General features: G+C 40.1%; 1 protein-coding gene across 1 annotated transcript in view; it reads right to left on the reverse strand.

The window, feature by feature from the left end:
* Positions 1-1,445: 1,445 nt before the first annotated feature.
* Positions 1,446-27,716, reverse strand: part of CPZ (carboxypeptidase Z) — a 37,181-nt gene continuing 10,910 nt past the window's right edge. The window contains exons 2-11 of the mRNA XM_050337584.1: positions 25,356-25,379; positions 22,693-23,067; positions 21,701-21,913; positions 19,391-19,587; positions 18,289-18,450; positions 12,001-12,159; positions 7,470-7,605; positions 6,274-6,413; positions 3,584-3,683; positions 1,446-1,917 (exon numbers count right to left, since the gene is read on the reverse strand). Of these exons, the coding sequence (XP_050193541.1) occupies positions 1,562-1,917; positions 3,584-3,683; positions 6,274-6,413; positions 7,470-7,605; positions 12,001-12,159; positions 18,289-18,450; positions 19,391-19,587; positions 21,701-21,913; positions 22,693-23,067; positions 25,356-25,379 (1,862 nt within the window). The 3' untranslated portion in view covers positions 1,446-1,561. The remainder of the gene's footprint in view (positions 1,918-3,583; positions 3,684-6,273; positions 6,414-7,469; positions 7,606-12,000; positions 12,160-18,288; positions 18,451-19,390; positions 19,588-21,700; positions 21,914-22,692; positions 23,068-25,355; positions 25,380-27,716) is intronic.

The raw sequence follows: 27,716 nt of genomic DNA on the forward strand, positions 1-27,716 counted from the left end.
TTCTTTCTCTTCTTTTTCTAATTTTTTCTTTCTCTTTCTCTGACCGCATAAAAAAAACCAAAAACAAAACCAAAACCAAAACAAAAAAATCCCACCACCACAGAAAACTGTAGTAATACCTATTACTGGAAATAAACTCTGGAAGTCTATCTCTTGCTCAATTTTCCTTGGCATATTTAGGGTTCAGAGTTCCTTTAACTTGGCAAGCCTGGGCAAGAAACACTTATCCATGTGCACGCAGTACATTCACTCTCATATAATTACATTATAAATACTTGTTAATGCTATGAAATCGTTTTCTTTCATTTTAACATAGACTCCAGTCCTGCAGACATTCAAGCACGTGAATAACAGTCTCCTAACCTCCATCACATTACAACTGGGAATAAGGTACTTAGCCATGTGCAGCATCTGGTTGCAGAATTAAGATCATTCATCTCCTGGGTCTTCTTAGGCAATTCTAGTATGAGATACATGTACATGGATTGTGGGATTCAGGCAATGGGGGCTGCTTTACCTAAGACAAGCAAAAAAATTTTCAGAAATTGAAGGGTAATGCATACAGCTCATCCAGCAGCTCCTGCAGAAAGAACATCAGCTCCAACAGTCACCCAATTCACACACTGTGGCATTTAGATGGGGAAATACAGCCCACATATAGAGTTCTTTAACCCTTCAAGCCAAAAGGAAGTGTGGGCCTATGTGTTTCATTTACATTAGGGATTTTTTTTTAAATCACCCTAAAAAATGCATTGCCTCTAATATCTGAGAGAACAGCATCTTGCAAGATCACTATTCACTGAGGTTTTGCCCAACTTTCTTGAAAAGAAGTTTGTGTTTTCTTTGATGTCTGCAAGTTCCATTAACAAGTGTATTGGCTCAGAACAGCACATGATGTTGACAACCTTAGTGTAATATGTCACACTTTACCTAAATTCCTCACAAATAATGTCATGTATTTTTCTATGTTATAGGATTTATTTCCAGCGGTAAAGGTATTTTTCAGTATTTTGCTGAAATACATTAAAAACTTATTAATTAAATTTAAAGAAAGCTTTTAAAAATTAAAAAAACCTCCCAAGATTTTGAACTGATATTAGAGGAAATAATGAACTGAGATTAATATGCTAATATAAAAAAGAGAAAAGAGTTTTCTGAATGTTTCTGAAAGTTGTTTTTAGTATATAATCATTAATGCTTTAAAACGTGTACAAAAATGCATTAAAGGATCAGGAATATTTTCCTGCAGGTACTTAGGACCTAATAAATAATGGATGCAATGATTAACTACATGGGTAGAAGTACAGAGCATTACCAAGAAAAAAACTACATAAAATCTGGCCTTTGATTGCATGCGCACCATTTTTTTTTTTTTTAATATACAAAAAACCCCACTTGAATATGCTCAGCTGTGTGTGAAGAGAAAACAAAAGAAGTAAGCGCTCTTGAATTAACATTATATTTTCAAATGAAACATTTAAATATTGCCAAGAGCAGCGAGGGTGTCTGGAACCTGGTGGAAGGGCAGCAGAGGGAGCTGAGCAGAGCACCGCGATGCCCTTCAGCGCTGCTTGAGCAGCCACAGAGGTTTGTGCAGGTCTAGAGAGCTGAAGTAAGACCACCACCAGGGCTTCTCCCTGCCTGGTGACGACCCGCCATGGGCCTCGGGCTGCCTGTGTTGGGCATGGGGGTCAAAAAGTTCCAGTGGGTCGTATGGGTCGTACGAGTTTTCCATGGAGCGGCGGAGGAGTTTGTTGGGCCAGGCCTCAACAGGTCGCAACACAAAATCGACTCGCCCAGCCTGTTTCATCTTGGCAGGAATGGTGACCCTTTTCATCACCCGGCTGTATCCCGGCGCTTGGGCGCTGATTATGTATGTCCCTGGAGGCAGGAGTCGCCAGTAGTCTCCATCAGCAGCTTAGGAAAGGTAAAAGCACAATAAAACTTGATTTTTAGTCTCGCACCCCCTAAAGTTACACAATCACACACCCGTGCGCACATGGATGGCACAAGCATTTAGGGAGCAGTGAAAGGATCTTACGCTCTGAAAAATGTTTGAATGCAAACTCTAGATGACAAAAGGAGGCTTCACCTGTGAAAACCTGGCCTTTAGGAGTTAACGGAGTAAAATTCACATACAAAATGTCAGCAACTGCTGTTTCTGTATCACAGGGAAGAGAAACTTTCCTTCGTCCTGCTTTCCCAAGGGTACAGAGAATAACTCCCAAAGAAATTAATTTAAAGCTATGTGAAATTTGAGAAAGTGAAATCAGAATCCAGGCTGCAATATATATATTTAGCATGTCTAAGGAGCTAAGAAATCCCTGCTTTTATTAAATTACATTCAATTACTTTGCAGACATTCTAGCACATAAGACTACGGAGTCAGAGCTGCAGCTGGTATAAATTGCCATTAGTGTAAAATGGGTGTAAATTTCCTCCAGCTGAAGGTTAGAGCCTGCGGGCAAAATCGGGGAGTTTTAAAAGAGAAAAAATTATTCTTCATTTTATATTTCCTTTATTTTGAATGGTAAGTCTCTTAGCTAAGTAAATGTTGCGTTAATGCTATTTTCTTGTGGAATTTCTTAGTCTTTTCTTTAACACTGAAATCAAAAACTTTTTAATCATATGACATTCTTAACCCCACCTAACTTAAGAACAAATACTCCTCTTTCCTCCAGTGTAAACACATTTTTATTTAATTCTTAATCCTTTAAAGGTTCACTGCCAATGGGAAGCCATTGTCTGGGAAGAAGTTTGAAAAAGACCCTAATTCATGCCAGAGTCTCCCACCAGCCGAAAGGATTCGCATCATCTCCACTATTGTATCCCCTCTAATGCTAGTTTCTTTGGAAGCTGGAAAGCATCCATTACATTATAAGCCATTCTGGCTTTCCAAATTGATTCAACAACTGTCATTAGAGCAAAATGTTACCATTCATGTCTTCTGTTTTGCACTCCTATAGCCTACCCTATTCTCACTGAAATCAATAATATAAAGAGAGCATTGATTTCAGTGACAGCCTAAAAGCTCAGAACTTTATGACTGTGAAAACTAACAGTTACATACCCCTCAATACATGTTTACCAGGTGGTGGTATAATAATTCAATGTTTTATTTTTTTTGCATTTGATATAACTGCTGTACAAAAATTACATATATTTATGCTTTTCCACATGAACAGCAAAGGTTGCAGACCCTTTAATTACTGCAATTATTCTAGCTGTTAAAGTCAGAGTGGATCCTAATCTACTATCTGCAATATGTATCTCAACTAACATTTTCCATCAGCGCTCCACACTGAGGTACAGCCCTTGAGCAGAGATATTGCCCTATTCCCCCAAACACTGGCTTTGGTGGACAGCAGACAATTTCACAGCAAGAACATCCCAGAGACATGTCAAACTCAACAGACAGCTTGACATGTCTTCTTTCTTGTTATTCTAGAAGCAAAGACACAGCTGAACCTGTCTTGAGTTCTCTGTTAAGGTGCCATTTCTATCAAACATGACAAGACTTTTGCAGGTTCAGCTCTCAGTACTTTCCCTTTGTCCAGAAAATATCTTAGACTAAAAATATTACCTGTGGTGACATCATGTTGAATGCCCCTGACTGAAATACGAGCATTTTTTATTGGGTTGCCAAACTTATCAGACACAATTCCTTTTATCCCCCGATGAACCTGGTAAAGCAAAGCAAAGTTAGATGGGAGTCACTTATTACAGTATGACTTCCTCATCTTCTACAAGCAAACTCCTGTAGAGAGGAAACAACTGTCAAAAGGTTCAACCTGTTACAGAATGTCTTAGGTGTTAATGCCTCTTGAGATCACATCCCCTGTTTAGGGAGCTACAAGGGGGCTATGAGAAAGGGATAATGGAACCAGAGCTTTATTTGAGTGAGAAATGTGGCTCTGCACTGAGAGACCCTTCTCTGCACAAATCACTGGCACCTCATGATCTGACCTCAGTATTTGAAGACTGTTTGTGAATGTCTGCCCTAGACCCAGAACCACAAAGAAATGAAAATTTAAGGCTTTAAACCCAATCCAACGCTCTGTACACAATGAAAAGGAATCACTTTAGGTACTTGGGACTGGGCAAGTGCTGCCTGCACTTCACTACGTGTCAGAATGTCATGACATCCCCCTTCTCTACAAACCCAGGACTGAGATGCTTGAGCTGCTGAGGAACATGTTTGGTGACAATCTAAAGAGCAATGTGAATTCTGTCATACAAAAAAGGTGCACAAAAAGCTCACTGTATTTGAAACTCAATAAAATAAAACAAAACAAAAAAAATCCAAATATTTGAAAATTAAACCTCTTAAGGTTCTCTTTTTGCAATGTTCCAAAATGAAAATATTTTATATTGGGAAGTCTATATGACCTTTTTAAGTGAAAAATAATTCCATTTTAATTTTTTGTCTGAACCTGCTATGATCAGCTTGAGCTGTTCTTTACTTCACTTTTCCACGTTCTTATTTCACTCTTATTTTCCCCTCTCCAGTATCCTTTGCCACAAAACAATAGAAAAAAAGCACAAAGCATCAAAACAATGGGAAAAATATATTTACTTTTCTGTTGGAGTATAAACTTTAGAATATCCAACCTTACAGTAATTTGTAATAAAAAGCTGAAAATAAAATGTCTGGTCTAGTGACAACAGTTTTTTAAGGTGAGGCTACGTTGTCACTGTTCTTGTTAAAAGGTCATTCTGTATTGAGTGGAGCTATGCACTAGAAGATTTAGGAACAGCTCAATATAAGGACTTGAAAACTGGTCCTTGTGATGAAGCACTGCAATTTGCTTTTCAGCATGGGCTTGAGGATTTATCTTATGGATAGGGGATAAATCTGGTCAGAAGAGTCATCTTGGACCCAAATTTAATTTACAGTGTAGACATACTCAAACAAGTATGACCTCATCCAACTTCAATAATAATTTTGCAATTACAACATCATGGGATAAAAATGACGAAATTGAAATTTCTTTAACAATGTTGTTTTCTATTCCCTTAGTAAATGAACTGTTTTTCATTTTTCCTCAACTCTGTGCCATATGAGTTTGGGAGAGTGTTTTGATATTAATTCTCATGGGGAGAAGGGATTGGCGTTTAGGAAAATGAATTCTACTTCTGCGCATTAAGCCAAGTGGATTTGTACACACACCAAACAGCCTGGTATATATCAGAATAAGAAAAGTTTGAATTGGTTATGGCAGACTTAATCCTTATCGGGGCTAATTCAGTCATCCTTATCTACAAAGTAGTTTTACTTACTGTCCTGCATTTACTCAAAAAGCTTTTCCAGCAGAGACTTCTACAGTATCTCGCACTATAAAATCTTTACATCTTGAAGACTTCAATTGCAATATATATGGATTTAACCCAGCTCCATTTGGATTCACTAAAACTCATTTTCATCAGACAGCTGTAAAACGAAATGAGCTTGGTGGTCTGTACTGTAGACTTTATTGAATGATAATACTTACCACAAGTAGCAAGAGGTTGCTTAGAAAGGCTATAAAAACACTCCTAACAATTTTAAATTACTGCATAGTCTATCAAAATAAGGCATGACAGAAAGCTAATCTACTAATGGCTGAGAGAAAGATGAGCAACTTCTGTTTCTGTGCTCACTTACTTATTGTCAGTGAGATATTTGTTTTTGTTGAGCTTAAACTTATTATTGAAAATTACTTTTAAATGGCATGTTTTAATGCTCAGAGACAAACAGTTGTTGCTTTGGAAGATTTGGCTTCAGATCTCTAAAAACTACTTCCATAAAGAAATCAAGATGGAAAGTGTGTAAACAGCATTTCTAGCAAGATTTTAACTGAATCTAAATCTTGCTGTGGGACAGTAGGATTTGGGACACAAACACAGAATGTGGAAAGGAAAAAGTTTCAGGAAGCTCTCTTGAGAGCTGATCTTGTTGCTTTAGTGTTCACAAGAAAGGTTGATTTATACTTTTCTGAATATGTGGGGTTTCTATAGCGTTAAATTTTGGACACTTGATGTATAATGTTGCTCAAAGTATTTCTTACTGTTTTGAAGGCCTTTACAGTCCTCAATCTCAACTTTTCCTGCAGTATAGGCAGAATATTTTCCATGTGTACTGCCAGACAAACTGAGGCACTGAGGACTCTGGTGGAGTGTCGTGATTGATTCAGCCCTATCTTGACAGTTAGCTGGGGAAGCAGTAAAGAAACTAATATTGGCAATGAAAAAGTTAAACTGCGAGCACAAAGGTCTGTAAAAGCAGAGCCATACCATTTCCATGTAATTCAGAAGGGCACCTTTGTTTTCATGCCAGATTGTAAACAGTTCTTCCTCCAAAGGAAACTTTTCGCATCCTACCTCCACAGTAACTTCAAAGCAATTTGTGTGAAGGTAATTAAAATCTGCCATACCTATAGGTTTAAAAAGAAAAAGGTGAGCTCATGAACAAGCAATGTAGCCTTTAACTGTAGCTTTGCTGCTGCAGTCAGATGAATGCCGTCCCAGTGGGTTTAGATTATTATATTGCAAAGAGTATATGCTAATATAAGAAAAGTATTCAGCAAATTCAGAATTCTACAACTTGTTTCAACTACCAATTAACTAATGACAGTGACACTTCTTTGAGGCAAAAAAGCATAATTTTAAATTATTATTCTCCTGACCAAGAAGTAGCGATAGAGCGATGAGGATTGGTTAATCATGGTAATTGGATAATCGGCTGTATCAGAGGTGATTGCCAAGGGTCACCAGAACAGAAATGACCTTTTGCCATTATTATGCTCAAAACTGTTTCTGTACAAAAGACACTGGATATAATTTTGAGAAGAATGTAAGCCAAAGATACTTAAACCTAATTCTCACCCATGCCCCAAAGCATTCTAAATGCCTAGTTTCAACATAATTATTTGGGGATCAAGCTGAGTCCTATTTGAAAACACAACTGAACCACTGCTGAAAATTTATGAACATTGATATTTCATCCATGCCAATATTGCAGGAATCCTAAAGAAAACAAAATACTACTATTGGAGAAATCAAATTAACAACAAAAGCACAAATGAATGGGATGTTTGTAATTTTCCCTGAAAAAAATAATTTATTTAAACAGATTGGAAAAGCAGCACTTGCAAAGTGGATTCAAACTCATGCTGCTAAGGAATGAGAGCATAGCATTAAGCATTTATTTCTACATTTCAGATTTGAAAAACAAAATTATATTATACCAAACCAAATTTAATCCTTGCATAACTTCTTAACTTTCCTCAAGTCCCAAAGAGGCTGAATACTTCCCATGTTATCTGAATATAAATGTTACCAACATACATTTTGCTACTTAAATCCCCTGCAAGCTACGTTTTGCAGGCATATGACCTTAAGCAAACTGAAATGAATAAAATTACTTTGTTCAAATCCTTGTGTCTCATAGAGGTTTTACATCACTTGATATGATGGTAAAGTGGTTTTACCTCCAGTGAAGCTGTACCACTCAGCACCATTTATGATACCTCCACGTTTTACAAAGTTTCCGCCACAACGTAGTTCCGATCGGTCTGAGATGACAGGGTGTGCATCTGCATAGGCTTTAGCCAGCATTTTAAATACCTGTAACAAACAGTTTTGAAATGCATTTGCTTCTACAAACTGCAAACATCGTCATTACTGCTAGTAACTATTGCTGTTGCAAGCCCAGACAATGAGCCACCCAGACAATGAACCCCCTTGAGACTGAAGGAGGCAATGAACTGCTGTGCAAGGAAGTTTTCATTTGTCTTCTTCTCTAAGGTCCTTCTCTGCAATCCAATATATTTAACCAAAGACAAAATTTTAAATAACAGTGGATTTTGTGATACTTGGCTTCTATCTATCATCTGGTACAGGAGCAGAAGACTGGTTTGATTGTACTTCAGGTCACAGGTTTCAAAGCTGAAATTATCTCTCCCTGTTATCATAGAATCCTAGAATGGATTGGGTTAGAAAGGTCATAAAAGATCATCTAGTTCCAACCCCCTTGCCTTGGGAAGGGGCACCTTTCACTAGTTCAGGTTGCTCAAATCCACATCCAAACCGGCCTTGAACAGTTCCAGGAGTGGGGCATCCACAACTTTTTCCAGGAAACCTGTTCCAGTGTCTCACCACCCTCATAGTGAAAAATTTCTTACTTATATGTGAGGTAAGTCTACCCTCTTTCAGTTTAAAGCCATTCCTCTTTGTCCTATCACTACCTACTCTCATAAGAAAGTCCCTCTCTTTCTTTCTGGTAGACCTCCTTTAGGTTGTGTTTTATCTTTTGCTATTTTTACCCTTTAAAAAATACTTATATTCCCTTCAGTCCCACTAGATCTTCACATTGACTGCTGCTGTTTAAAATAGACAGTGTCAATTTGCTTTGCATTTATCACTCACACAGGCAAACCTGACGGTTTGATCTCAATGACAGTTGCTTCTTTGTGGGGCAGAAACCATTCCCAAAAAGTGAATGAAAGGATGTGGTGATGTAGGATGTCACCACTGATTTCCTAAGAATGTTGGTATTGATGAAGAGCAGAGCAGTCACCACACAAAAAGGAACAGTGACAGTGACATAAGAAACAGCAGCGATCTGCAGAAACCATTTATTTGAATCAAGTTCCTGCCTTTCTTTTCCAATGTTTATTCCAACTTTGTACAAAAATCCCCCCTCTCCTTTTTGTTTATTTGAACCTCATCTGCAAAGGCTATGCTTTCAGATTTCAACATTAAAATTACAGCAGTTATCAGATGCTATTTGATCCTACTACTCATCATCAAGAGTTTCATTGCATATTGCTTAAGACAATGTGTGCAAGAAGTTGGGTGGCTAAAATCCTAGTTTTAGAAGTAATCCCAAAACTTTATCCTTGATGTCAAAATGACACGACGTTGATTATTATTTATGGTTGCTTCTAATAATCACAAAGCTGAGTCAATTATGGAATCAGATAGGTTACTAAGGAAAGGTGGAAAGTGAGTGTAATGTAAGTGTAAAGACAATTTACCAAAATACTTCTGATGACCAGACACTAAAAAGCCTGACTTAATATAAAGCATTTCTGCAGCTCCCTTGAGTTTCTATGTGTCTAAGTATTGCCCAGTACAGAAAATTATGTATCCTTCAAAGTTTTACTGAAAAGAAGTGGATGTTAATTAAATTAAGAAGAACTTTTACTGCCAATAGTTTAGTGTCAGGCTCAATATCTTTAATTTCTAGAGGAATTTGGGTACCAGTTCTGAACATCCTGTGGAAGGTATTTGCTAAGAGTTTTGAATGTGCCCATGAAACTTAGGAGTATGTTCCTCAGCTTTTACAAAGACATCCGCAGATGTCCTATTTTCAATGACTAAGTCTTCTCTTGTTTCACAGTAAGAGGCATAAGGCTTTTGCCCAGTCACTAGTGCAAGTGAATGAAGACAAGTGGCAGTGAAAAGAGAAAGTGAGAATTCCAAAAGCAAGTTAAACAGATTTAAAAAATAAAGAAATAAAAATTACACTTTAAAAAAATAAATAAAATATTAAAAGTTCCTGGATAACAATACATTTGTTATTACTTAGCAGCTAATGTATGACTAATCACAGACCTCAAAAAAACTTAGATGTTTAGGTGTACTACACTTAAATTTTTCCCATTTTGTGGAAAAAAATGAGAAAAAACAGAGAGGAATCCTTGTGTCTTCAGTAGCGTGATGCTTCACTTCATAAAATGAGGTCAGTGCTGTTACCTTGGTCAGCACTTTTACCCCACTAATTGTCTCATGTTGGGGTTTTCAGGGGAATGAAAGGGAGTGTTTCAACTCACCAGAAGGAGTGGACTTGTTGTGGACCTTTCTGCTCTGGTGAGCAGAAGCACCAATGCAGCTTCTTGCATAACACAAAGTGAGTGCCTGCTAAAAACATCCGTCTCCACAGAAGTCAAAACATGGGAAAGTTTTGAATAGGTAGGCTGAACCAGATGCAAGAATGAGAGTGTAAGGACATGGTTCAGCTTTGAGGCTCAGTGGTGTCTGCAGGTACCAGCCCAGGTTGTGATGCAGGCTAGAGAGGCTTGAAATCTGCAGTGTCTTGGAGCAGGTGTCAAGAGGATCCTTGTGCTACCACACACACACCATGACAGAGTGCAGGGAGGTGGCAGCACCCTGATACATTTTCAAACAGGGCAACGTGGTTTGAATATATTTATCAGAATTTGACTTTTTAATATCTGTCCATTATCTGCACTGCAGCATTTCAGCCTGGGCTGAAAGTTTCCCCTTGCACAGCAAATGGGAAAGGTCAGCAGTCAGGAAAAAGGTTATGGCTAATGTATGGCAGCTAAACCAAACTGCTTTATTTTGGGATGCAGGTTCTCTGGCAGCAGCAGCTGCAGATGACATTGTCTAAATACAAGTGACTTCACAGACACGGGGTTTGTAACATTTTGTGCAAAATTTGAAATGATACTGATAGCGCTGTTGAGGTTCCTGTGCTGAGTAATTTGAAAAATTTGGTTTCATTGAGCACACCCCTATCCCCCCACCACATATGTTTTAAACTTTCACATTTGTTGCCAACTTCCCAGACTTTGTAGCCACTGACTATGCAGCAGTCACCAGTATGAGGCTGCCTGTCTTAACAGTGGTGCAAACCAGGGATCTCCTATTGCATGCTCTGGGATGGAGCCCTTTGTGTGATTGTATCACTTCACTGAAAACGCACATGCTGGCCCTGAGTGGAGACGATGGAGGGACTGCTGTCCTTCTATTCCACAGATGAACTACTTGATAAGGCACACAAGGCCATATTCCTTCACCAATTATGCTTAAACTAGGATAGCCCTAGCCCAGGCAATGGGATATAAATGAACAGGTTTACAATTTCCCCTAGTCCTCACCAAGGGCTTCTGTAGTTTTCATTAGGATCCACCATATATTTCTTACATAAGTTTTTTACTGTACAGTGCCTGGTTAATTTTACTGCTAAGTCATTTTCGTATGTGCATAGTCAGTAGGCATTATACAGCTCAGAAGAAATGGATTGATATAAAAAATGTTTAACAGTCATAAATATTTAAATATTTAACATGTGGTAGCAAGAACTGTCATTTTAGAAGAAGTCAGCCCAGAGATATGCTCAAAGACAAAGGATTCTTCAAGTCAAAGATCAACTTCTGACTATTTTCAACTGCTGTTTGTTATATAAAGAACCACTTTTCTTAGGAGGCCAGGGACATTTTTAGCATACGCTAGAAGGCTGATAATCTAGCTGTTCTCCTGGTGGGCATGTCGGCAATGAATACTAGATTGAGGAAACCAAAGGGAAATAGGAAAGATGGCAAAAAATTTCACAGAAGATTTACAGCGTGTCCCAAATGGGGAGCTTTCCAGGGACGAGAGGGGGAAACCTTTCCCGTTCAACTGACCTGGAATAAATGTTACAAGGCTGCCACCATATGGCAGCCAGCCTTGGTTTTTTCCCCTCTATAGATTTCAATGGAAAATAACACTGCTGGTCAGGTTTGTTCCTTTTCTTCTGGAAATCACTGGTAAAAATATCACAGCCTACTCCTCTTAAAAATTAAAAGCCTGGATTTTCCTAGACTGTGCTTTATGAAATCATATTTGGCCTCACAAAAGATGGGTAACTCTTTCCAGACCATGCTGATAGTGCGTTAACGATCCTCTATTTTAAAGCACATTAAGTAAGTGTATAAATCAGAATCCCATAATATTCTGAGTAGGAAGGAACCCATGATCTCATCAAGTCCAGCTCTTAAGTGAATGGCCCAAATGGGGATCAAACCTGAAATCTTGGCATTATTAGCACCATGTTCTAAGCAACTGAGCTAATCTCACATTATGTATACACTTTCATTATGTATATAAACCTGATTTATTACATATTTAATACATACATGCATATAGAGGGAGACACGCCCACACAATCAAAACAAAACATTTCCACGTGGAAACCGTACAAGTTTGCACTTACTGCAAAAACAGTACTACCTTCTCATCAGGTGTAGGGGAGAACATTTTTTCTTCCATAGGATGCCTTGAATAGTCATAAGGATAGGTCACAACCAGCTCACCCCCATGGAGGCTGGCAGAGAGCACAAAGGGGATGGACCTCAACCACTTCATGACTGCTTTTGTCTCAGGAGCCACCTGAAATCCAGAAGAAAAGAAAAGAAAAGAAAAGCTGTGACTAGCCATGCAGCTCCAAAGGGATTTGGGCAGGATGACGGCCAGTGGAGAAGGCAGTGTGTAAAAAAGAGAACGCTGAGGTTCTTTGGCTTTTCCATCCTAAAGGTTAATAAGGGGAGAAAGGCGGTTCACTCCAGGGAACAGATGAGACATATTATTTCACTGTGGAAAAACTGGGAGGAAAAAAAAAAAAAAAAAAAAGAATAACTTTTCATTACAGTGGCATTTTCAGCAGTTAAAAGTGATGATGACAGCTTTTTAGGTTGAAAAACTTGGGGTGTTTTAACACTACTAGCAAACCAAATTTCTTATCTAATTTAATTTCTGAATCAGCAGGATTGACTGTGGATGGATAAACTGGAATGAGTGGATCAATTTGTAATTCTCATTACTTGTTGAAAATACATTTACTATCCTTTGGTCCAAGTTCATCTGCAAATAAATGAAAATTAATGCATATAATAAAGTACAGCAATGTCTGCAGTTTACCTGCAATGAACCAAAGCAAACAAGTTGCCTTTAATTTTTTTTTTTTTTTTTTTGGACATTCCCTCCTCAGAAACACAGGCCAAGGGAGAGGGCACCGAATTCCAGAAGATCCTCAGACACCCATCCTTTCTCGCGGAACGCAGGAGGCTCCTTCACTCCGTTTCAGAGGAGTAATTTCAGGGCCCTGCGCGCGTGTTAGTTCATTCTTAGGGATAACAGTGTCATCTGGTGGCCAGTCCCTGCAAGCCCAGACTCACGATAGTGCCACTGGAGAGTTGAGGCTCTTTCCTTACAGCTGAGTGAAGCTCCCAGAGAAAAAGACGGTGAGGACAGAGGCTGCTCATCCAGACTCTGCACAAGTGCAGATATGCAGGTTTTATAAAAATTAGAAAGAATTGTTATGATGGACTTAGTTCATCACCTATTTAGGGCTGCTAACATTGCCTATGACCCTTTGCTTTGATTCCATCATATGTCAGAAAACCAGAGAGCCAGGGCTCCAGAGTGCCTAAGAACTCGTAACAGTGAATGAAGTCAACAGTGTACAGGAAAAAAAACTAACACAAGACAAAAAACCAAGCAAAACCCAACTGAATAAAAACCCTAAAGACCTATACATTAATGTTGTAATAATAGTAATTCCTGTTTTCTTTGGATCGGTCCCGAATCTGCTGTTGGTAAATCAGAGCTTTGGGGGTACAGTGGATAGCACAAACCCAGGTGTGGATCCAAGAAAAACATTGTGAAACAAAGGTGAGCCATGGATGTATTATAGTTCCAGTAATGAGTCAGAAAGTAAAGGAAAAAGCTATGTCTAAATAGAGTTTTGCCTGGAGTGATTTAAGAAAATATCACCATGCCCATTCCTGACTGAAGTAGGAGGCCACCTCCCTTCAGATACCATAGTTATTAACTTAATCCTTCTATTTTTCAGGTTTCCTTAAAATGCCATTCTGCAGCTGTTGAGCTGAACTCTGGTGCCTCTAGCCAGTGCACCTGTGAAAGGCTGGACCTCGTACATGAGAAGAAATAGGAACTTGAGTGTTACCACTGCTGTAAGATGAATCATTAAAGCAGAAGTTTGTGGTTAGCACATGGATACAAGCCAGTTTGTGCCACTCCTCCTCAGGAGAAACAGGTCAGGTTCATCTTATTTATCATCATAGTAGTAGCTTTTGAATCTCTGTGTCACAACCCTTTCAACTTTGGCATTATAAAGAGGTGACTTAGAAGATGAGGTGTAACAGGTAAAGTCTGATCAACTCAGGAACACACAGAATGCTCTTTGCACACCAGAAAATTAACCACCTTTTTTTGCATAATTGAGATGATTAAACACAGTTTCCAGGAGAGGATGACATGAAAAACATTTTTTAAAAGGCAGATAAAAGGCCTCCAAAAGGAAAGAACAAATGTTCTGCACTGTTTGCAGTCTGAAACACCCACTCACACAACATAGAGGTGGGAGAAAACAGCCCGCAGGCTTCCTGACAATGAACCTGGCAGTGTCCAAAGAATGCTATCTGCAGCAAAGTATTTGTTTTTCTGGTTTTTGTACCTTGCCCTGGGATGATCTGATCGTGATCTTTGTTCCAAGAGAATTAGGGACTGAACCAACTGCTCCTACCTTAACCCTGGAAACACTTCATTCTTCCTTTGAGCCCATCTCTTCTGAAGAGCAGAAGAGCCAAGGTGGCTTTTAAGGGGTTATAAGTTTCACTGCCTGCCTTGTGGATCCCTGTTTGGGAGTTCTTGGAGTGGCCGAGCACCTACCACCAAGCTCACACCCTACAAGCCCCATAGCAGCAGCACTCCCAAGGAGGATGCTGCCCCAAAATCTCATCAGCTCCCTGCCCTGCTGCATCTGCCCCAGCTCCTGCTGCCCAGTCAGAGAGGGCATACCTGACACAGCATCAGCCCTGCTTTCAAACAACACTCTTGGGTATTGATAAGAAGATTTGAAAGTTGCTCTGGACTTCAGTGGGCAAGTGTGAAATGCACAGTTTTATTTGAGAGCTCCTAATTTCAGTCCTTCATCCTGATTAGCCAGCTTACTCAGTAGATACCTGCATAAGCCCAGAGACAGTGCCATCTTACAGAGCCAATGTCCTGTTGAAGTGAATGTTGTGGAAAATCAGGAGTTTCAATGCCACTATTTTTATCCTAATAGCATTTCAGTGACATCATGTACAGAACGATTAAGGCTTTGAAATGTGCACATCCTGGTTCAGCTCCACCAGATGATAGCAGATGCTGTGTCACTCTGGCCTTTGACTATTCATAGACTTTTCCTTTAATGTGGGTTTTGTGGGTTTTGATTCTTTTTTTCACCAAGGCTCTTGCTTTTAAGTTATATGAGATCAATTTTAAAGTATCCATTTCACAAGAACAATTCAGGGCACAATTAGAAAACAGCTAAATTATTTCTGCGTAAGTACAGAGAACAGCCACTACCTTTTTTAAACCTGAATCTCATTTCTGTCAATTATACTGCAATTAGTCACTGTCTCCATGGCTTTCAAAGATTTCTTTTTTCCTTTTAGAGGCAGCCAGACTGATTTTCCTAAAGACTATGCCAGCCTCCACTGGCACAGACTTCCAAATTCTGTTTTAATCAAGCCAATTGAACTGACTTGATTTCAGACAAAGCCTGAAGTATCTCAGTCTGAGCCCTCAGACCACTTATTACAATAATTCATAATAGTGGGGAACAATACATCCTGTACAGGAAGGGTTATGGGGAGCAGAAGCTCTCCTGAGCTTAGGGGATTGGCTGAGAGCTTGCTTTCTGTTTTCTTATCTTTATACAATGCCCTGCAATATTCAGATAATTACTTTAATAAGGCAGGTAACAAACACTATTAAGTAAATGAAAGCTGAGAGGCTAGTATTGAAACACTCAATCTAATGCTCTTGCATACACAAAGCCAACTACTGTGAGAGCCATGGGTTCATCTGCCTGACAAAATTGAGGCTCATTACAGGAGAGCTGATTTGGCTGTCCTGTGATACCACCAGCAGAGGAGACGGAAATGAGGCTGCGAGACCACTTACTGCCAGATTTGTGAACCATGTGAAACAGCAGTCAGCAGGGAGATTTTTTGGTGCCATCAAGGCCACAGGCAAATTGGTTCCCTCACTTGTTCTGCAAAGCATACAGATTTGGAGATGCTTTGGGTGTTGTTAAGGCCTGGACTAACTTTGGAGTCAGGACAGCACCTAGAAATTCCCTAAGCTTTGGTGCTTTGAGGAATGTATTCTTGGATGATCACCCTAATTATTCTTTAAAAACAACAAAAAGGTTTGCAGGAGAAGTAATGTATTTATAATCCCATATCTGCATCCACTGAGGCAGAGCTCAGGCAGGGGGTGTTGTGTGCCAAGGCTCCTTAGCTCTTTATTTCTGGTGACAAACAACCCAGGGTGACCAGCACACTGCAGCTGGGGTAGAGCTGTAGCTGTAACTGTGAGAGCAATGTTAGGCTGTTTCCATCCATCCTTCTATAAACTGTAATGGTACAGTGTCTAGAAAAGCTAAATACTTGGTTATAAAAATTACTTCTGCAAGTGGTTGCCTACCACTGACCATCTCACAGGTCAGGAAAAGGAACCAGGGCAGAAGCAGGACTCAGAGAGGGATGGAGAAGGTTGGAACCAGAAAATCCAGAGTTAGAGGGGACTCTGAACAGTGTGAGACAAGCTCACAGTTTGCACTGGGCACTGCCTAGGGTGGGGTGGGGGACAAAGACATGTTTGTCCTTTTTCGGTGTTGCTTGGGTCTTCAACCGTGCACCTCTGGGCAGAGAGACAGAGTGAATACATCCTGGAGCAGGGGAAGAGTGTGAGGAGTCCTCCCCTGAGAAGGAAGGACCACCAGAGACAACATATGATAAACTGACTACAGCCACCATTCCCAGTCCCCCTGCCCCACTGAGGGGAAGGGGGCATATAGAATTCTGTTGTAAAATTAAGCCCGGGAAGAAGGGAGAGGTAGGGGAAAAGTGGTTTTAAGATTTCTCATTCCTCTCCTCTGATTTGATTCATAATAAATAAAAGAAATATAAATAATTTCCCCAATCGATACTGTTTTGTCCATGGTGGCAGTTGCTGAGTGATGTCTCCCTGTCTTTATCTCGGCCCATGAGCTTTTAGTTATATTTCCTCTCCCCTGTCCAGCTGAGGAGGGGTACCTGGCAACCTGCTAGGGACAAGGCACCACAGAGGTGAATCAAAATCTCTGACTTTTCTACAAAAATCCTTTTTTTGTTTTTTTTGTCTGTTTTCATTTTTTGTCTGTGGAGCTGACCTCAGGTGCTGCTCCACAGCTCTCAATCCTTCTTTCCCATCTGAGACTTTGTACCCCACTTGCATTTCCCAGCTCACAGTTATCTGTCATTATTCAGTCAAAAGTTGGAAAATTTCAATTTTTTGGCCTTATACTCCTGCAGAAACCTAGTGACACGAGCTGGGATCTGTGTGATTACACACATAAAACGGAATAAACTTCTTGAGCTTAGTTGTGTCAAAAATCAGTGGTCTAATACTCTATGCTGTACCGAACCTCTCAAGCTTTGCATCCTCATGTGCACATTATCCTGAGGAATTGATGTGTTTTTATTCAGATTTCACTGCTGTGAAACAGGGTAGCAAAACACTGCTGCAGCATCAGGGATGCCTTTGGGATTTAGACATGGCTTTACACAAGACCACCTGCAGCACTGTAGGAACCTGAAGTATGGTCTCTCAAATCTCCTGCTAACACATCACCTGCTGAAACAATCCTGTTCCCCACCTGACTGAGGCTTTGTGCTAGCAATAAGAAATTGAATTAGAATAAAATGGCATTTAAAAGCAGAAGGAAAGCAGAGCTCCCAATTCCAGAACTACTGATTTAGCTTCCGTGATTATGCTTCCAGGAGGAACTAAGTTCTGTTGAGAGTTGTTAGTGTTGGGGGCTTCCAGAGACACAGGTAGAACTGAGTTTTACTTTCCTGGACATAACATAACGCAGCACACAGCTTAATGATGACGAGTGCAAGGCCCTGTAGAACTGCCTCCATTCTACTCTCATCCTGCAGCAGGAACTTTCCCTTCCAGCACCATCACAGCTTGACAGGCTGTTTCCGTTGCTCTATCTGGTTGCACTCATCTATAAACATCCTTTTTTTATGGATGCTGATGCCACACAACTTTACATGAAGCCTTTGTACATTTTCCAAGGCAGAAACCACTGCTGCATCAAACCTGTGTAGAGCTTAGTGCAATGACAGCCAAATCCATAAAGTCATAATATGTTCACCACAGTTTAAATCACTAATAATGAATCATCACACACATGTGGCCCCCTCATAAACATTGTTACTCTTAATCTAAAATAACAAAGTTCAAATTATCCACAAATTTTATGACTGATTTGTGAGATCTGCCTCTTTGTCCAGACCTACACCATGGTTTTCATGCCAATTCTGAATCTGTCCAGTTCAGTAGTACTTACAAAACTGGCAAGATTACCAGCAAGGAACTCCAGACCAAGCAATCTCAGTTTCTTAATTCCTGAGTTGCTCTTAAGTATATATGATTTATAAAATCTGTAATTCATACCTTACCCCACCAGTAGGACTGTGGAATGGGGATGTGGTCCAGACGGGCTCCATTAATGCCAGCTCTTCTGTAAGCCTCAGATGTCAAATCTGGGAAATTTCTGTTCAGGTCCAAGTTCTGAGCTGTCTGTCGTCCAATGACCCATCCATTGTAACCAGCTCCCTAATTTGTAACACAGAAGCCAACCTCAGGTTAACTTCCTTTCTCAAAATAGAACTTTATGGAAATTGTTTAAAATGGCATTTTAATCAAAGGGAAGTTTTAAAAGAAGTAAACTGAAAATTTCTGTTTGTTAAAAAAAAAAATCACTCTTATTAATCACTTTTTGTCCACATGAATATTAATGCACTAACTAGCATTCAGGAAGCATTTCACTCACCACTGATGTGACTCATGAGAGGAACACAGCATCTTCTTGCTCAGCACAGAGCAGCATGCAGAGTGGGTTAGAGGAGGAGAAAAAGAAAATACAGGCGATGCCCCAAGACAAGATCAGGTAGAGTACAATAATCTCACTACATGAGCAAGCAGAAAAAAGAAGGTCTAGTTTCATGCTTATGGTGGTAATGAAAACAGTGAGGTGAAAAAAGAAGAATGTCAGGTAACATATAATAGAATTTTTGTTTTCATAGATTTCCTTCAGAAATGAGTTGATCTCTGAAAACTGCCACACATTGTGAAACTGGAACAATACAGAAAATATTCACAGTCCATAATACCTGTACTTCTAAAAGAGGTGGAACATCTATTCCATGGTATTAAGCTACATTTCCTTATAAAACAATTTAAGTCATTACAGTGAGTCAGTAGGCATTTTGTTCTAGAACTGATTGCAGAGAGTGCTAAATGTGTGAAAAAGTAACACAGTCATTCCCACATCATCCCATGCAGGCAGCAAAACTGACAAATATGGCTCTGATTTCCTTTTATTTCTGTTCTCATCATCTTTGGAAAGCAACCCACCACCAAACCCAGCTGGAATTCTGGTTGCCAATTTTAACGTTCCCTCCTTTATGTGACTCTCCCCTCCCAGTTTGTCCTTTCCCATGGGAAATTCTAGAAACATGAAGACCTGAACACCTCCTTATACAAAACCTTTTACCTCTTCTGCAGCCAGTTCATATCCATCAGGGTTGAGTGAAGGCAGGAGATGAATTCTGGTGGTATTAATCAGGGTCTGAATGCGAGGGTTCCCAAGAAGATACTCCGAACACAGATATTGTGCAAGGTATATTAGAAGTTCCTTCCCCACAACTTCATTTCCATGCATATTGCCAATGTACTTAAATTCTGGCTTGACTGTGGAATATGAAGTAATGAGATGCTTTAATTTGATTATACCTGGGTGGTTTCCAAAAGCAGAGTAACCCAAAGAGTCAGAAACTTTTATTTACACTAATTTCGTACACTCTATCCTGTAAACAGCACACCAGTTCCAGGTGAACTTCCCTCCATTACACATCAATTCAGCAACAGTTTAAATAGTGTGAAATAAAGGTAAGTCCAATCTGTCAATATTCCAAACCATAAGAGGCAATCCTTGCTCTCAGCTTTTGCTAGATTCATCATTAATTGTAAACAAGAATGCTGCAAAAAAAAATGTCAAACCATGGCTGAAGAGGAACAAAATACACCCCTGGCACTCTCAATTACCTTGGATGGCTTCAATTTTGTCACAGATCCTAGAAATGACCTGCAGATGTGTAATATATTATCCCTCTATCTGGAACAGAAATTGGGTTGTGCATAAAAAGTGGCTTTCAGGCTAAATAGCCTTGGAATAAGACTATTAGAAACACATAACTTCACAATTCCCTGCAGTTATTCTCTCAGTTTCCATCCTTCCTTAGAGCCTAATGGAAAGTACAAATTAGTTGCACCCTTTCCTGTCTACCCCTTCATATCTGCCTTTGATCCTGGTCAGTCTTGAGCACTAGACACTGGAGGGAGCCTGGCACAGAGCTATTATGCCAGTTGATCAGGCTGGCAAAATCTCCAGCTCTGGAGCTATTTCCACCTCCTTTCAGGCTATCCTCAGCAGCATGAAGCAACAGATTTAAGAAGAAAATGCTAGGTAATGTAATGGCTAAGTACCATCTTTTATCATGTCATATCACAGTTTTCATTTAAAAGCCTGATTCATAGACTTTGTGTTTTCCTGGCAAATGGAATAGAAGTTTCAAAAGACACCTGCAACTTCCTTTCTTTAAAAAAGAGAGGAAGTATAATAGACCAGGAAAATTTAATGTAGATCTTTTCTCTGTTAAAGACATCCACTGGGACCTGATCAAGTCTAAAGGCACCTCAAAACACCTCTACACATGCAAGGCAGAATGACCAAGGGTAAAAAAATCTACCAGTCTTTACTGTCTCTGCATGCCCTGCAGCACAGCACACAGAGGACAGAGTAGCCTGACCTGAGATGATTATCTCAATAAAGTATTAAGTCAGATGGAGTTCAGTTCTGCCACACTGCTGAGGCTCTGTTGATGCTGGAGCTCCTCTGATGAAAAACAACCTGAGGCTCTTAGTATGCAGCAAGTGCCCAGAGTAGTCCACCAGATTTAGTCAGGTATAATTTTTGAGCTGGGAGCTGGTAACTGGAAAACAATACCTAATACTCCACTGGAAAATTATCTGAATTTTGAAGAATTTAGAACATTTAAAAATATGACCCTTGCTGTCTCAGTGATGAATCTAAGAAATAGAGATCATCACTGTTGACCTCTGCAGGGATTCATATCCTAATATATATTAGCACCTCTGTACAGTATAACAGCATCTACTCAGGTGCTCTGATATCACAAATTCCTGGTATCATCCACCTCTTACACTGACAGGTATTGCACTGACCTGAATCTCTGTTCAGGAGTGTTTTCTGTGCTGAATTGTCCTTTTTTGATATCAATGTCCTTCTGTATCTGAGGCTTTCTCAGAAGATGTATGCATTTTAGGATGTGAAGGGCTGTGTTCAGACTAGGGACAGGCATTACCTGCAGGAAGCGTGGGGGGGTTCATGGTACAAAGATAAATAAAGGGAGACTGAGGAAGTGGTAGATGATAAAGTAGGGCAAGTCAGTAACAGAAAACTGTCCCAACTTCTTTGTGCACTGGGTACAAATAAATAACAGCCGTATCACTGCAACCAAGTTCATGGTCATACATCTAGGGACAAGAAGTACTAACCAGGGTCATACAGAGAGGTCATAACAGTACGAAATTGCTACTGGGCTTCTGGGTTGCAATTGCTACAGTGAATCACTGGGTATCACTGTAATTCAGGAATACAAGGGAGGAGAAATGTTTTTGAACAAATGCATTTTACAGTTTGTTATCCAATTAAAAGGACCTGTTTTCACTTGGGTAGAATGGTTTCCCCTCAGGCACCCTGATCAACACTGATGTAACTCACGCAGTTCATGGTGTCCAGGCTTGGTTGAAAACTCAATCACAAAAAGATCCTTCCCTTCAAAACTGCGACCTATGCTGTAAGTTGTTGCAATATGGGAGCACTTAGAGGCAGTCTTCTTCAACGTGCTCACCATTTGGGAATATGAATGGTGTTTGAATTGAATAAAAGTTGCTGGCAAGTTTGAAGGCAAATCTTCCTCAACATCTACTTCTCCTGAAAAGAAAAATTATAACATGGTGTTTAAGACCATAGTGCTCAGAGGATTGCATAGAAGCCTCCTTTTTTTTGCAAAATACCTTTATAAGTAGAAGAATGGAAAATACAGGAAAATACAGACACAATTAAAACCTCAAATGTATGTAGTACATCTTACACTGTGTATTGTAGCATATTTTGTTTTCAAAATCCTACTAATGCATATGCACACTGACAAATATTTTGTGCAACCTCCAGTTTTAATCTGGCCTTTGCATGCTGGCAGATTTTAGTCACAAATTGTACAGATTTTTCCCTTTGAATTTGATGGATCAAATTTATTTTTTTATGAGATTCATCTGTCTTCAGCTATCTGGATTTTCTTCATCCAAACAAAAATCTGTGACAATCATTAATGAGAATACTTTAATGAGCTGTTAAGCTTGTCAAGCAGTCAAAAATTCATGAGTGCATTAAAGTTTCAGTTTTAAAATAAAATATTTCAAATATATAGACAGCTATCACACAGGACAGGGCTTATCTAAGTGCATCCAAACATCTTGCTCTGAGCTGCCTGTCTTGATCTCTTTGTAAATGAGGGAGAGAAACAGATACTTCTTGAGCACAGTTTAATTAGGTATTAAAATAAGTGGAACAAAATGAATCACACAGGCGTCTATAAAGGTAACAGGCTGAGATGACAAGCAAAGAGGTTTTGTGCCATAGATATGTCGAGTAAAGTGAGATGAGACCCTTCCCATGTAGACAAGATGTGTTGGCAGACCTTTCTTCCTCACCTCGCAGCTTTGCCAGCGGGTCAAAACATCCCTCTTCTTCCCCAGCGAAAAAGCGGTCGCAGTCTAAGAAGTAGGGCCAAGCCATGTCTATTGCATCAAAGGCAGGGAGGCAATTTTTTTTTAGGTTTTCACAGACATGCCTGCAGGGCTTTATAACTTTGTCCTTTTCACACTGTGGGGCCAGCACTGAGCAGCCCAGGAGCCTCAGGTCAGGATTACACTCTCCCTGGAGCAAGTTGTGCAGCACACTGATGAGCAGGTACTCAGAGCTGTACTCAACCACTTCTCGAGACTTCTGATCCAGAAAATTGGGATACACCATTTGAGTATAGGCAACATCAGTACAAGAACTTAAGGCAATATCCACACACTTTGCTATGAAAGGGAGATGAATAGAGGAAAAATAACTTACTTCACAGACATTCTGAATAGTTCAAAGACAACATAACAAATACCACGTTTAATGAACTTATTCCTTTTGTTCTCAGATAGGCTGGAAGCAGTTTGCAATACTCTGAAATGAATTTCATGTCTAAAACAACATATAGAAAGATGATGAGAACCATGCATGGTCTGGAGACTGATTGCAAAGGCTTTGATGCATTTAGATGTCATTCAGACTTCAAATGGTATCTGTGAGTGTGATGGGGCATCAGGGCTTATCTGACTGATGACCATGGTTTCTAAATAAGATGCATTTTGTTAATTCAGTACCTGAGAAAAAATAAAAAGGATAAATTCCTGCCCAGAAAACACTGGAGTACCTAGCCCATGTGGGAGTGCATTTGAAACATAGTTTGAAAACTACCAAAATTAGAAAACAATCAAAATTAATCAAGTCTAGTTTCTAAATGAAAGGCTGACACATAATCATAGAATTGTAGAATAGTTTGGAATAGAAAGGGACCTTAAGGATCATGTAGTCCCAACTCCCCTGCCAGGGGCAGGGACACCTTCCACTAGACCAGGTTGCTCAGAGCCCCATCCAGTCCTGCCTTGAACACTGCCAGGGGTGGGTCAGCCACAAATTCTCTGTGCAGCCTGGTCCAGTGCCTAACCACTTTCATAGTGAGAATTTCTTCCCAAAATATAATCTGACTCCTTTAAGCTTAAAGCCATTCTCCCAAGTCCCTCTCCAGACCTCTTACAGGTGCTGGCACCCCCTTGGTGCTGGCAGGATGCTTTAAGGTCTCCCTGGAACCTTCTCTGCTCCAGGCTGAACAACCCTAACTGTCTCAGCCTGTTTTCATAGGAGAGGTGCTCCAGCCTTCTTGTGGCCCCTGATCTGGACTTGCTCCTACAGATTCATGTCCTTTTTTGTGTTAAGAGCACCAGAGCTGAATGTAGTACTCTTGGCAGGGTCTCACAAGAGCTGAGTACAGCATCAGAATCATCTCCCTTGACCTGCATTTTATGCAGCCCAGGATACTTTTGACTTTCTGGACTGCAAGTGTACATTGCTTGGTCATGTTGAGCTTCCCATCAACCACTACCCCCAAGTCCTTCTCAGGATTGCTCTCAATCCATTCTCTACTCAGGCTGTTTTTGTCTTGGGATTGCCCTGGCCCAGGTGCAGGATTTTGCACTTGGCCTTGTTCATCTTCACGAGGTTTGCTCAGACCTGCCTCTCAAGCCTATCAAGGTCCCTCTGGATGACATCCCTTCTCTCCAGTGTGTTGACCTCACCTCACAGTTTGGTGTCATGGGCAAACTTGCTGTGGGTGCACTCTGTCCCACTGCCCATGTGGCCGACAAAAATATTAACAACACCAGTCCCAGTACCAACCCCTGAGGAAAATCACTCATCTCTGCTCTCCACCTGAGCATCAAGCCACTGACTGCACCTCTGAGTGTGAACATCCATCCAATTCCTTATCCACTATGTGGTCCACCCATGAAATCCATGTCTCTCCAATTTAGTTTCCAATTAAATCTTATTTGATTTAAATGACAAATACAATTTGAGTTTATTAAACTCCCAAGAGAGAACAAATATCTGTTGAGGTGTAAATTTGCTGTTGTCTAATGTGAGAAAAACTCAGATTCCTGAAAGAAAGTGTATTTGTGATATCACTCTCTTCCCTGTCCTTGCCTTATCATATGGATTCACTGATGAGGTGTGAAATCATATAGATTTTTTTTTTTAGTGAGGAATGTACCAGTAAGATATCTCTCTTCTCTGCTGGAGCCCACCAAATTTGTAGAGTTTAATATCTCTGAAACTGCAGGCCCTCTGTGAAGTTTGATTGAAATTGCCCTAAGAGATCAAAAGTTATTCTGGGACTTAACTCACAGACAAGTAGACCCATAAATGTGATTACTTTATAAGAAATCAGGTTAGGAGGTCTTCAGAAGGATAAGTGATGGTAATACCTTCAGCCAACTCAAAGATGAAAAGGGAGTGATAGACAGACGCCTATTCATTAAATTACTGGCTATTATAGTATTGGGTCTATGTTTGAGCCTCCTTCTCTTGATAATGGCTCTAGCTGGTAACAAATACTGTTGTCACAGCAGCAAAATCCTATATTGCATAAAAAAGTACATTTCTCCTGTAACAAAACCTACTATAGCACCAACATTAGAATACTTGTCAAGAAATAATGAAGAAATACTTAAGGTTTTGAGATTCTCCACGAAGAATAACCAAAGACACATCATACCTTTCTGTGCTGTTTGGCATTGACCTGCAAATAAAAAGGAAAAGAAAAATCATTACAGGGCAGGTGTGCATAATACCTCCCTGGTGCTAGGAATTGTCCAATCTGGTATCCTCACAGAGGCTGCTGAAGTTTTGTGTCCTGAGGTCCAGATATATCAGGGACAAGCACGTATTCCCAGCAGGCACATATTACATATACACACAAAGAGAAAATGCAGTACAGGCAAACACAAAGCATCATCCTGTTCCCCTTTCTGGCTAAACAGGATGACAGAGCATTGATGAAAAAGAAGCACAGGTGAATCCCTCCAGTTGTTCAGCACAGACACACTGGAACCTGCAGTAACTAGGCTGCTTCCCAGTAGCTGGCCCCTGGATACACTGAACTGCCTCATATGCTGACACACACACACTAGTCCCTCTGGCAGCTGCTCCAGACCAATGGTCTCACTGTTAGCCAAGCCCAAGACACTGTGGTCTTCCTAATAGCTGGCTTGGACCTCCTGATTCCTCAAGTATCCAACTATGAGATCCTCTGGTCTTGTCAGTATCTAGCTCAGGATTACAGTCCCTCAAATATCCATCTCCCAAATATTTTTTCCTGTCCACTGCTAATCCAGTTTAGTGTTTGCTAACAATGGCACACACTGACAAACACACACAAGGCACACACACTTTGATCCCTCCAGCTGCTGCACCCTGGGCACACAAGCAGCAGTTGCAGGCACCTCACACACCTCATCCACACACAGAAAAAAAATACCCTCACCCAGGAAAAGAGATAGAAGTGGAGTTTAATAAAAGACAGGAAAGACTGCAGGTATCAGGAACAGAGTATGGCAGGCAAGCCCACTGACCAGCAAGTCCTTGATCCACTTTAAAAATGGGAGGACTTGGCAATGTATCTGAAGTGCTGTTTCCCAAGAAATCAGGCCTGCGCTTGAAAAAGGTGTTGAGCCCAGCCCTGGCAAGTAACCAAGATTTCTAGACATGCCTAAAAACTGTAACTTTGGTGCCTAGGAAATTTCACGAATCAAAATGTAGGTCCTTATCAATCTGGTTTAGTCTAAAACTCTGTAGGAGTCCTTCCATACATAACAAGGTGTCTTGTTGGTCTCCACTAAAAAATCTGTTGGTCCTACATGATGTTGTCCATGCCTTTCTTGTAAAGCAATTCAGCCTTTGGTAGGTATGAGGAGACTTTGTTTCTTCCCCATCCTACTTCATCCTATCTCTAGTAACTGCATTTTATCATACTTTTAATAACATCTTAAAACTAATTATTTCCCTCCCCAACCACTCTCATGAGAAAGCTTTTCCAAAAGCTCACTCTTCTAATGGCTGGAAATTGCCTTTTAATTTCCTGTTCGAAAGTATTTGTGGCCAGTTTATATCCATGTGGTGTTGTGCCAGCATTGTTCTTTAGCTTAAATATCTCTCTGTGCTCCCTGGCACATTCTTTCACCCCCTGTTTACAAAGAGCAATCAGATCTCCTCAGCTTTCTGTTTACTAGATCAAATAAATGAAGCTCTCTTGATTCTGAAGGAACATGGTTTGATGACTCAGGAGAGGCCTCTTTTGCTTCCAATAGCCAATGATTTTATATTGTCCTTCTCCAATACTGGCAAATAAAGAAAACTATTGCTACCAAGGTATTGGAGTTGTTTTCACCAGTGCCTCATAGGAGCTAAGTCAGTAACTGCAAATTTTTTTCAACACCAACAGCTGCACTTTCCTTATGATGTACTGGGGATCTAGCTCTGCTGCTATTTCTCCTAGCTCTCAGTGGGGGGACAGGCATCTAACTTCTTGTTCATCTTTAAATCAAGCATTTGTCCTCCTAAGACCAAATTCATTACATTTTCTTTTATTACTGCTAAACAGAGCTTAAACTTCTACTCCTGGCATATTTGTTTAAATGTAATCATCTGCATATGTGTTGCTAATGAGCTGATCGTTCTTTAGCCAAAATAAAGTCATTGTAATGAGAACCAAATTAACCCCGGGGTTTTATCTTGGAGGGGGACATTGAATTGGAAATTAGTCTGGTTCTATATTATGGATTGTAATTGAGCCACATTACCTCATAAAATAAATGAGGCATCAGAACTAGCAGAAACAGTCCACCTCCAACACCAACAAGTTCTGGTAAGCAGCAAGCTGGAAAAAATTATATCCATACATTCTCCTTTCCTGGCTCAGTACATTATGCTAATTACATTAAATAATACCTGGTTCATCAACAGTGCCTTCTGTTATAGGATTTCAGTGTTTCCCCTAGCTAGGCACGATCCCCTCCGTGAGTTAGTTATTAAGGTCAAGGCATTTCTAAAAAAGCTTAATCTCAGCCAGATACTGCAT

The sequence above is a fragment of the Myiozetetes cayanensis genome, unplaced genomic scaffold (genome assembly GCF_022539395.1).
Source record: "Myiozetetes cayanensis isolate MyiCay16 unplaced genomic scaffold, myiCay2020 scf7, whole genome shotgun sequence".
Lineage (NCBI taxonomy): Eukaryota > Metazoa > Chordata > Aves > Passeriformes > Tyrannidae > Myiozetetes > Myiozetetes cayanensis.